The 12,570-nt window shown below is 45.9% G+C and overlaps 1 protein-coding gene across 1 annotated transcript in view; it reads left to right on the top strand.

The window, feature by feature from the left end:
• The window catches only part of LOC8029827 (beta-glucuronidase), a 47,164-nt gene that overhangs the window by 20,622 nt on the left and 13,972 nt on the right, over positions 1-12,570 (top strand). The window contains exons 3-5 of the mRNA XM_042293891.1: positions 1,511-1,626; positions 1,983-2,128; positions 12,344-12,534. Of these exons, the coding sequence (XP_042149825.1) occupies positions 1,511-1,626; positions 1,983-2,128; positions 12,344-12,534 (453 nt within the window). The remainder of the gene's footprint in view (positions 1-1,510; positions 1,627-1,982; positions 2,129-12,343; positions 12,535-12,570) is intronic.

Here is a 12,570-nt window from a genome sequence, read left to right as displayed (position 1 = left end):
TAGCACTATACGGCCTTGCCATGTAGGAGGTGGTGGCAGAGCCGACTCTCTAGAGGTGTAGGCCAATTCGTATATTATTACGCGCGTAACACGCCCGGATAGAGTATATTTATCGATATGAGCGTGTTTTACGTGAAGTGCGTAAGCGATCGATGCGAAGCGTGGATAATGTGCCGTGACGTAGTGCTTCATTTACCTGCCTCTCTTTCTTTGTGATTTTCCAATTATCCCCTTACAGCTCATTATCGCAGACAAGCTGTTTTTCTTTCAGTTTCTACATATCGTTTCACAGAGAGTTACCCTTTCACTCAGTTTTGAACCAACACGCCGCTCCACCGAAAGACCAAACGTGCAAAGCAAAGTAAAAAAAAAAAGAAAAAAAGTGTTGTTGTTTAATGAAATAAATCAAATTTATTTTATCTCATTTATTAATTTGTTCTAAATCACTGTAGCACGAAAATAGAGAATTTTTATCACAAATTCACCAATCCCTCTTATCGCTGATACTATTGCGGAAGAAAAAATTCCTGTAAATTTCAAGTAGTTTAATAAACAACATTTTATTGATGTAAACTAGTCGCATTAAAACAAAAACTTATTTTTCCTTGTTTAAATAGTTTTAATAAGACATTACTCTCTAGTTTTCGTTTCTTCTTTCAGTGTTCTGATTTTCTTTACGCAACTAACGAACGCAGTGAAATATATAAAAAGGGCTGAACAAATGTCGGATTGCTCGGACGAGCACTGCTTTTTGCTCTTGTTTAGCCGGATATAAATACTTCTTCCCTTAGTGATTATTTGATTTAAATATAAAAAACCGCACAGAAAGAAACCATTAAATGATAAATAGACGGTAACTAAAAATATTTGCGCGATAATTCTTGAGCGAAAGCTTGAATTTAAATCATCTTGCACCCTGGTACAGGGTACAACGTCAAAACAAACCCAAAACACATTTTTATCTCCCAACATTCGTAACGTGGCACTAACAATTAATTAATCACCAAGTGGAATGCATTTCTCGAGTTTGCCATTATTAATATTACCATGGGACCGCTTGTTTTCGGGCAGTGATCCTGACCTTTAAGTTGCATGTTTGTAGCTTAACTTTGTGCGTTTTTTACCAGACTTTGCTGACATGTTACCCGTTCATATTTCACAGTCACACCCGAGTCCTTTTTATCTCTATTATTATGCCATAGCTGTTACATCATTTCGACAATGCAGGACGTTTCTGTAAATAGAAAATAGAGTTGGCATCTGCGCATTGTAACCTAACATCCAGCCAGGTCACAACCTGATTTGTGGTGGAACTGATCAGCAAAATACCTAACCATGTGCATGCATGTGTAAGGTCCGAGGAAGGAGGTGGTAACAGAGACCCCCACGAACTGCGACCTCTTTGACCCACAGCATCTACGTGGCACGATCATCTGAGCGACAAACTGCATAATTGTTGACGTCGGTCAAGCCTATGTCGTGGACTGCATGCCCTCCCCTGAACGTGCAGGTGACGAAGGCCCTGCTGTACGGCGGCAAAAACAGAGTCACGGTTGCCGTGAACAACACGCTGACCGAGAGCACCATTCCCCAGGGCTCCGTGTTCCGACCCCGGGACCCCAAGAGGTGCGTATACATAGCATCGGCGAAATGCGCGAATGGAGCTGACGAGACAAAAACAAAACATCCTTTTCAGTCATAATATATTTATGTTTCCCCCGTGTCACTCTTGCACACCGACTATAAAAGGATTTTACCATCGAAAAAAGCACTTTGTTTTTATATATAACATCGATTCTACGCTGCAACGCAAGTAATCTAAGATGTTTCGCGTGCTGAAGGATGAAAACTACCTCCTTTTGTCCGCAATTTTGCCTGACCAGCGGGCCCCCAATACTTCGCTGAAGTCATAAAACAGGTCCGTTACATGCGAGCGAGTAAACCCTTGCCTTTGGGCGTGTGTGTCTGGCCGGCGGCTGCAGATACCCTCCGGACTACTGCAAACAGAACGTGCCGTTCGACTTCTTCAACTACGCGGGCATCCACCGGAGCGTGGCCCTGTTCACCACGCCGAAGCACTACATCCGGGACATCACGCTGGTGACGACGAAAGTCTCAAACAGCAGCGGTACGTGCGCAACTTAAGACACACTATGATTTCTCTGATGATGTAGCTTCGATAAACATCGAGGACCAAAAGCAAACAGATGAGAAAACTACATCGGGACGCAGTTCACATCCAACGGACGATATCTTTCACACAAAAAAAAAAAAAAAAAAGTACTTTGGGGTGCTTGATGATAATGCAATTTATACAAGGGTGCAAGCGAGCTGAACAAGAATGACGATAATAATCCTTGGAGAAAGGAAACAAGGGGGAAAAAGGACAAACACAAAGCTCCAAACACAACTAGGTGACTGGTGAGCGATCGAAAAAATCCGCCTGGTTTTGGAATCGGTCGAGCACCAGTCACCTAGCTGTGTTTGGAGCTTTGTGTTTGTTCTTTGTCCCCCTTGTTCCCCTTCTCCAGGGATTATTGTAATCAACTCTGGGGTGTTTAATGGTTTAGTAATCTTTTTTTTTTTTTAAATCTCGATTTGTCCGTGCCGTCTACATTGTCTTCTATGACCTTCTTTCGTTTTCGTAAGAGGTCTCGCAGTGTTGTAAAACTGTTCTTCATCAACGCGGATTCGGTAAATTGTTTGCTGCCCAGCAACTTTTTATGTGTCTCGTTGCCTTCAAAATATTCATGATTACAGGCAACTGGAAGGGGAATTTCAGTTTAATACAATGGAAGTGACCGCATCCCCGCTTCGCTATTGATACAAATATGCAGAGAAACTGCTACATCCTGTGCGTGACGTCACCATCAAAAGTTGAGCCAGCATCTAAACCGGAGGTAGGAAAGCTCCTGGAGGCGACATGACGCCACCAAAGGTGAAGCCCGAGGAGACTTCCGGTTTGGAGGGACACGCCCCCAACGATGACCACAACCAAAAGACGCTATTGGACGGGCTTGGGCACCCTTGGGGCCGTTCCCACCGATCGTGATCTTTACTTCCGGCTTCACTCGGGATTTTCTCGCATTCCTCGTTTGGCTGGCGCAAGCCGCTATGTCGCCTCCTCTTATTCCGACCTCCATGATCTAAATCTATGTAAATCACTTCCAGAATTAATTTTAATTTTTACAGCATGGTTGACGCAATAGACCCTTTCCGAAATTCAGTCTGGCCACATTGATCACTATCATCATCTGTGGAACGGCATCGGTGTCCTACCAATGGCGGCCTTCTAGTGAGTGATAAAGGAAGACGTTGAAGATGCTCCTAAGCAGATGATGCGAGGCCTGTACATTCGTGGGGTTAGTACAACACGGCATAGGAATGGAACACAAGAGCTACGTAAGCGTTCATTTCTAACTTAGATTCAGTCAATTTGTGGGCGGCACACAATCGGCTTTAAGCCCCTTTGGTGGATAGAAATTTATCGAGGCATCTGTGTGGGTTGGACCTTTGTTCTGCAAGTTCTTGGTCACCATTGAACTGAAAGTGGTCGAGAAAGAACTCACAGTGAACAATTCCTCGCGTGCCCTTGACTTGCGAAAGTGACGGTGTCCGATGAAATACAAGTTCATTACCGCCATTGTTATGGCAAAAGCTAAACTCCTATACGAACCACGAGATGGCACTGAATTTCGGGAAGGGTCTATTCCTACCAAAAAAAAAAATCTCTATTTTATTATTTGTTTTTGTCGGGTGTATCTCAAAACGTCCCATTCGCATTTGAACCTTGCACATTTCCACCCATTCTCATTTGGTCCTTCTCATTTGGTCCTTCTCGTTTGAACAATCTCATAAGATCCGAATCGTGTTTTTTGCAAATGGACCCATTCTCATTTTGCCCGTTATCCCAAAACGTTCCATTCGCATTTTGACCGTGCGCATTTCGTCCCATTCTCGTTTGGTCCGCCTTGTTTGAACCCTCTCATAAGATCCAAATTGTATTTTTCGACTCTTGACCTATTCTCATTTCGCCCGTTCGTGCTACGACCGAATGGCACTAGTTCGGCAAGCCTCATAACGTCATTATACCTTCGCGGCTTCTTAGTGAGCCTTACCTTGCTTGGGCGCCCAACATACCATCAGATACATGTTATGTGTAGAGGTGCGCACTGAGAACCGTACAATGACGCCTGCTTCCCTTCCTCTAAACAAACGAAAAAAACAAAAACGATGAACATTTAATTTGGAAACTTCGTTTGAACAGAAATAGCATACAAAATAGCAGTGGTTCTCAACCATTGATGTTTCGCGGACCTCTTGTAGAAAGGCGGAGATGGTGGCGAACCCCGTTTGGGGTAAGGGTAATAGAAAGGTATAGGTTATGATGATAATGATTTAATAAATGGATATAACTAATTGCTAGTGTGAAGTAGACTTATCTTATTGACATACGCATGACAGTACTCACCCGAAAATTGGAACGCTCTTTCTCAGCGTGAAGAAAGACAACTAATAATGCCGTGCGTGACTGATGAGCTTCGCGGACCCCTAGGATGCCTTCACAGACCCCCATTTGAACACTGAATTATAGAAGGGGTGGCATTGTCCCAAGTCGAGAGACCTCAAACAACGTGACATTTCGGAATATGACCTGACTGCGATAAATAGTTGCTCTGTTTTATTGCCAGCTAGTAGCTTTTCACGACGACCTCGACGCACTGCTAAAATTCTTAGCAGAGAGAGTATGCCGGTAGCGTGGCGCATACAGACACACGCACGAAATATATCAATGCATTTATTAATATTACCCTAAAAAACGATTTTGGTATGGAACGAGTCAGGTGCGACGGGTCAAAGCGAGATATTTTGTGAGAATGGCTGCTTTGCAAAGGGTCAGGTGAGAAGGGCGAAACGAGAACGGGCCCAAATGAGGAGGGCAGGATTGCCGAAAGAGGAAACGGGAAAGGGCCAAATGCGACAGGTCCAAGAAAGAAGATATTTTTTTGAGAATGGTTGTTTTGAGAAGGGCCAAGTGAGAAGGACGAAACGAGAACGGACTTAAATAAGGAGGGTTGAAATGAGAAGGACGAAACGGGAAAGGACCAAATGCGACAGGTCCAAGAGAGAAGATCTTTTTGAGAAAGGTTGTTTTGAGAAGGGCCAAGTGAGAAGGTCGAAACGAGAACGGGCTCAAACGATAACCACCCGTTTTTGTCCAAAACGAATGGTTACAAGACATGCCGTAACAATACATGCCGGTACAAGACATGCCGTTACATCCGAGACTGCAGCCATGCAGTGCCACAAGCACGAGAGCTCGAGGTCGCTGCTTTGAAGCGTTCTGCCGCAGAAAGAACGCTCGCGCTAGAAATGCATGCCTCAAAGCCAGGAGAGGTGATTGTGGCTTTGGCTGCGGTCTCAGCTTAAAGGCCGACGATCAGTTCGCGCTTTCCACTTTTCTCTCGCTTCCTCCTCTCCCTTTCTACCCTGTCCACCATTGCCTTGTCCTCCTCCCCCATGGAGAGGAGGATCTTCTGCCGTGCAGAATCTCGAGTCTGGTCGTCGGCATTTAAGGGTGAACGGAGGCTAGGAGACATCTGGGCTGTATTCACGGCGTCCTTGACCCATCACAACGAGCAGTGAGGTTCACCGGGCATGCTTTAAAGCCAATGCACTTTATATATATATATATATATATATATATATATATATATATATATATATATATATATATATATATAAAAAACTGCTTTCTTTTTGTCTTTCGTGTTTTTTTTTTTTCGCTTTTATTTTCTACAATGTTCAACCAACTCGCCTAAGTACATACCCTTCTGAGGTTCACCCCTAAAGGCCGGCGCATACTAACCCGGATTCCAAACTGCTAACAACAACAAACGCTTTCTTTTTCTTTTTTTTTCTTCTTCTTTTAGAGGTGATATGACGTAGCTGGTGATGCTTTGCGGCTTACGCTCCCCGCATCCAGACTTGAATATTTTTCAACTTTCCGGGTCCCACAACGCATGGGCGAGAGCGACGATGCTAATGAAGGTAGAGGGACAGTTTCCGGGAGGGGGAAGGAGAAATTTCCCTTTTATCCAATTTTCTTTTATGTACTCAAACTGACCGCAAAACGTGCTTTCTACCCTTTCCCACGCCGCAATCCGGTTTGGTTTAAACCGGCCTTTACTCAGTTATTTTTTTTACTTATATTTTTATTAGATTTCGTCTGTAATGATTATCTATCTTTATCGTGCGAATAAAGCACAAATCCGTATATAAAGAAACTAATCTGTCCCTACAAAATAGGACACCTGGCAAAACGGTCAAATTTAAAATAAACGCTAAGAGCAGGAAGTCCTATTGCACGTAGGCTTGTAGACATTTGGCCTTTTTATGAGATATAATGAATGGAGGGGCTGATTGTAATATTAGGTGAAAAAATCGGTGCCTGCACGGAACGAGCTCCAATACTAAAGTGGCGAAGCGGGCGAGTTGGTTCATGATATAAAATTTAAAAGCGCTAACAAAGACGAGGACAAAAAGGAAGGCGAACAGGACGAGCGCTTACTCTTAACTGAACATTTATTTAAAAAACAGCTAAAGCAAACAACCTCCGACAAAAATACACTGAATCATTCAGTGGCGTCAGTCATCACCACGTGTCAATACAATCACTCTCTTTTGCTTGAAGCGCATGCAGTGCTTGAAGGAGGGCACTGAAGGCTGCGTCAGCCAGCCGTCAATTTTTCTGCACCAAAAAGAGAGTGATTTTATTGACACGTGGTGATGACTGACGCCACTGAATAATTCAGTGTATTTTTGTCGGAGGTTGTTTGCTTTAGCTGTTTTTAAATAAATGTTCAATTGAGAGTAAGCGCTCGTCCTGTTCGCCTTCCTTTTTGTCCTCGTCTTTGTTAGCGCTTTTAAATTTTATATCGAGCTCCAATGTTTTTCAAATGTCGATTTTAGCGGTGGATTTAACCTCATGAAATCTCAAAGCGCTCCTGTAAGAAAATAGAACATTCTTGACATTTAAAACGACGGTGTCAATGTAGATGACCAAGTCGCCCGACAGTAAGTCATGCTTACGGCGGCATCTACTGATAGGCACATAATAGACCCTTCCGCAAATTTGGCGCCCCGCCATTGGTATGGCTAGAGTGTCGGAAGCACTTGTGTTTCCGCCGCCGCTCCAAGGTTACTCGTAGACACCTCTTCGTTTATTAGTGTCATATTATTGCAACCACACAGGGGTAGCTGATAATAATAAAAAAAATACAATGTAAGGAATCATAGCTCTTGAATTAGTGTAAACAGCACGATCGTACTGCTTTAAGCTGCAGGAAGGAAATGCGCACGCGAACCTGGCGACGTACACGCGGAAATCTAAAATCCGCTACTTGGAAAGGGCAGATGTTCGTGGGATGCTGTTTGCATGACCGAAAATATGCTCTGGGCAGCAGTGGCGTAGCAGGAATTTTTTTCGGGGGAGGGAAAGGGGGGGGGGGGGGGGGGGCTGAGGTGGCTGGAATGTCAATGACACTTAGGGTGCGGAGAGGAGGGGGGGAAGCTGAAGCCCCATAAGCCACCCCCCCCCCCCCCCCCCCCCCCCCCCCGGTACGCCCCTTCTGGGCAGAACAAGATAGCGTAGCTGTAAAACCCTGCCAGTGCTGTAACAGCCAGGGCTGTAGGATTGTACGTAGACCTTTTGCGAAATCCCCCAAGTGCCCTGGCCCGCGCGCGAGGAATTGCAGGAGAGACTGTCCCTCGCCTGGCCGCTCTGCCTTGAGATCGCATTGCCTTGTCACTTGCCTCCTCTTAATCCTCTGTTTTTCTATTCCATTACCTGTTTTTATCTGTTCAAGTGCATTTTTTATTGTTTCTAAGTGCTTCTATTCTCTTCTCCGCGCAATATTTCTTGCATATATATAGTATTTGTGTCTTTATTTTGCCTTTTTCGACGGGAGTGCCGACGGACAACACGCCGCTTCGCGCGTCGTTCCCCGGGTGACTACTACCGTTGTCCGTTGCTACTGATTCCTATCGCGCTGTTAGCTGTTAATTTTGGTTCAATTTGACCCGCTTGCAGTCGAGAGGAGCCATTTATGAGCACCCGCGCACATGTCACAGGGGTATGCAGAGCTCTGAATCAACAATCGCGACGAGAGAGCCGAGTGCACTGTGATTTGACCGCCAGCGCTCGCTCCGTTGACTCGCGCTGCAGCGTGTGCCTTCGAGTGCCGCTCACTTGACCAAGATACAGCACGCCACTTTGCCGCCGCGAACTATTTGTCCGAATGTTTGCGAAGCTGAGGCATATGCAACGCTGCGGCGTCTGACAACTCCGCGCTGCGGCGCGAGCCCTTCGCAAGCACCGGTGGCCCAACGCCGCGGCTTGTATGCGCTTATGGTATGCCTTCTTAATCTATCTGCTAGGCGGTTGTCAGTTGCAAGCACCCTTTTCAAGTGCAGAAATGTGCTGTCACCCAGGCAGTTATCTTGAAACTCGTAGTTCTTTCGATAATTTTATTTCTCTAGTCAGGACGTCAGCTCAAAGTACTCAAAGTATTTTATTTCGTTAGGTCACCTTCAGCAGCAACATGCCCGGTGGTACAGTTTGCTGTGTACCAGGCTGTGCAAACAATACTGCCAGCGCACAGCACGTTTCCTGGCACCGCTTTCCAAAAGACAGCGTCCTGCGAAGCGTTTGGGTGAAGACAACTGCGTGCTGTTGTCAGGTGCCGCAGCGCAAACATTCGGACAAATGGTTCGCGGCGACAAAGCGGCGTACTGTATCTTCGTCAAGTGGAACTCGAAGGCATACGCTGCAGTGCGAGTCAACGGAGCGAGCGCTGGCGGTCAAATAACAGTGCACTCGGCTCTCTCGTCGCGATTGTTGATTCAGAGATTCAGAGCATAAACGGCTCCTCTCGACTGCACGCGGGTCAAATTGACAAAAATGAACAGTTAACAGCGCGATAGGAACCGGTAGCAACGGTAGTACTCACCAAGGGAACGACGCGCGAAGCAGCGTGTTGCCCGTCGGCACTCCCGTTGAAAAAGGCGAAATAAAGACACGATTACTATATATATATACAAGAAATATTGCGCGCAGGAGAGAATAGAAACATTTAGAAGCAATAAAAAATACACCTGAACAGATAAGAATAGGTAATGGAATGCGAGAAGGCAATGCGATCTCAAGGCAAGGCGGCCAGGCGAGGGACAGTCTCTCCCACAATTCCTCGCGCGCGGGCCGGGGCGCTTGGGAAAATAGCAAATCGTCTATTCGTTGCAGGTCAATTGGTAGCAGAGCAATTCGTCACATAGGGCATTTCGTCATAGGGACTTTTCCGCAGTGACAGTTCGTCAGGCTATTGAAAGAACTTTGATTTTCCGTTTCATTTTTCTAGTGTCGAGCATACTGCTTCCAAATAAAAAAAACCTCGGGTGAGGTACCATTAACACAAATGTTTGGAGTATCTTAAAATAGCTAGTGGAATCTATGTTACTTTTGCAATAGACGCTGTCTGATTGCCCGGCACTCCAGCACAAGCCGGGTACGAGTCGTCCCTTTAACTAATCGTAAGACAGCGGCAAATATGTAAGTTTCCTAAAACAAATTTATTTCGAGATGGTCACTCTACCCTATAGATACATCTATTCATTGTTAAATGTCTCGAGCGCAAGCCTCGAGGATGTCTGTGCTGTTGGTTCCGTTGTAGCGTTGAAGAACTGCTTGAAGGCGCTTGTCCCTGCTTTCTCCGACATCATTGCCGAGACGACTCCGCTTGGGACTTGGCTTCGCTTCCTCTCGGCCAGGGCCTACACTTTCTTGAGCGACTCCAGCTACATCCAGATATTCAGTGATGCAGAACCGACCTTGCTCTGCAAAATTATATTAGGACCATATACACCTTCCACGCTCTACAATTCCGTTCTTCAGTGCGTGGATGGTGCATATGATCCCAATACAATTTTGCAGAGCAACGTCTTTTGTTAATCACCGAACATCTCGATGCTCCTGGAGTCGCTAAAGAAAGATCAGGCGCTGGCCCAAATGAAGTTAGACCAAGCCACAAGCGGAGTCGTCTCGACAATGGTGTCGAGGAAGCAAGAAGCATGGGACAAGCGTCTTCAAGCAATTCTTCGACGCTACAACGGAACCGACAGCACAGGCATTCTCGAGGCGTGCGCCCGAAACATTTAACTATGAATAGATGTATCTACAAGGTAGAGTGACAATCTCTAAATAAAATCGTTTTGGGGAATTTGCATATTTGCCGCTGTCTTCCGATTAGTTACCGGGCCGACTCGAACCGGGATTGAGTTGGAGTCCCGAAAAATCAGGCAGCGCCTATTGCGAAAGCAACAGCGATTCCAGCAGCTATTGTAAGCGACTCCAAAGATTTGTGTCAAAGGCGCCTCACCCAAGGTTTTTCATTTGGGAGCAATGTTTTAGGCGCTAGAAAAATGGCACTGGAAAACAAAAGTCTTCGAGTGGTCTGATGAACTGCCACCGCGACGAATTACCCTATGACGAAATGCCCTATGTGACGACCTGCCCTGCCACCAATTCACATGCTACGAAGTGTCTTTCGAAGAACGGACCGTAGCCCCACACCCAGAACTTTGAAAGATGCTTGCACGCACGCGCTCCTTGTGCTGCAACGACAATATTTTCCAGGCCTATGAATAATCTCATTAACATCAGAACACTTTAGCATGGGCTCAATTCTGGTGAACTCTGCTCTTTTAAGGTATCCTCTTTTGTTTTTTGAGATTCGGTTGCGCGCAAGAAACTGATGATTGCCGTAAAACGTGACAAGGACAAGCATGTTACAAAAGTCATATATATTGGATACACAATCTATGAACATTAATATGGAGTACGCAACTCACGGTGATCGCTAGCGCAGAATTGGCATTTATCCGCGAAGAAATGTCGCTGTTTCAACCAATGGCAGCTCGAGGAAGTTTTTGGTGACGAATTCGTACTACGCCACTGTTTACAGTCCCTCATCTTCAGGGCGGCATGGTACTCGTTAACTTCGCCGATTATGAAATCATCCGTAATCGCAGCCAAGCTCCTACTCGGTAGGAGATCGACGGCAGCGGCGTTACCCGCACTCGCTGCGGTGACGGCCGTCATAGTCATGGCGGTCCACCCCGTAAACAGTATTGCCAGTTGTAGTCTTTAGCCTAGTTACACTTGCGTTGAGTCCGACCATGTGCGAGGGCTGCTATGGCAACAGTTGCGTCGGCTCTAACAAAACGGAGTCAAACCCGGTTTGGATGGAGCCGACGCAACTCTTGCCATAGCAACCCCCGCACCCGGCGGGACTCAATGCAAGTGTGTGAATCACATACCCCTTAGGAAATGTCTATTGCACTCGATCGAAAGCAGACGATGGTTACCGCGTTTTCTGCTTTTAACCTAGTGTTTGCAGCACCTATAACGAGGTTGCGCCATAAGCACGACACTTATGCGGCTCGGTCGTTTTCGTCGGCAGCTGTCATTAAAAACATCAAAACAAAAGTCAGATGGAGGGTGAGTTAGTTGTCCGAATGAGTCAAGAAACTGTATTGGTTTTGTTCTGCCGTGATATACAGACTAAAAGCCAGCCACAATCGGGGTGGCGACTGCCGTTCGACGTGGCGAGTTCGTTTGACGCGGAGATTTCCAAGTGAGCCTAATACACTATAGATAAAGTTACAATTGTTGCTCGCTAAAATAGTGCGGCGATCGGTTTTTAATGCGGATTTATTGGTGTGGGAAGTTGCTTTCGTAGACGCGGAAGATAAGCAAAACTACAGCCTACAATTTAAAGTGACGTTATCACCATAATTTGTTAATTAATACGTGTTCCCAATGTTTTCCAAGGATTGGTCGTTTTAGTAACCACATTTGACAAGGCGTGGGGAAATTATTCAGCCGTGCCATGCGACTTATTGAACAATATAAATTAAAATGAAATTGGTGCAACAGATTTTAAGGGGTATTTTATTTGTGTTTGTGCAAATGTTATATTCAGTGGCAGAAGTTAAAAACAGCACTGCGGGAATTCCGCTATAATCAAAATTGGCTTTTACGTAACGAGTATAAACCGATGATGTGCATCCAGGCAAACGGAAAGGGACACTGCTTTCGCAAAACATGCTTCTCGACATGCAGCATACACCTAACCTGCTAGTCAGTTTGGCAGTTAGAGAACTTGCGAGCGCAGCAAGCATCAATTAATTGGTAAGCCCGTAGTTACCGGATCACTCTCAACTGTGAACTGCCTATTACATAAGCTCGCGACCTCACAACCTCCGCGTCTCTAACCTTCGCATGCAGCCGCCGTGAACTACCAAATCGACGCGGTGCCACCCAGTCCCGAGATGACATGTCTGCTCACGCTGCTGGACGACCAGGGACAGCAAGTCCTCGAGGTGGGGGATTGCTCGGGGAACTTCACCCTAGTCAACCCCAGGCTCTGGTGGCCCCAGGGGACGCACCCGAACCCAGGATACCAGTACACAGTCAAGGCAAGCAGCAACGATTCTATACGCCTCCTCTACCCT

This window comes from Ixodes scapularis, unplaced genomic scaffold, assembly GCF_016920785.2.
Source record: "Ixodes scapularis isolate PalLabHiFi unplaced genomic scaffold, ASM1692078v2 PGA_scaffold5__190_contigs__length_132052651, whole genome shotgun sequence".
Taxonomy (NCBI): Eukaryota; Metazoa; Arthropoda; class Arachnida; order Ixodida; family Ixodidae; genus Ixodes; species Ixodes scapularis.
The sequence above is the reverse complement of the archived record's forward strand: the minus strand, read 5'-3'. Positions and strand labels throughout refer to the sequence as shown.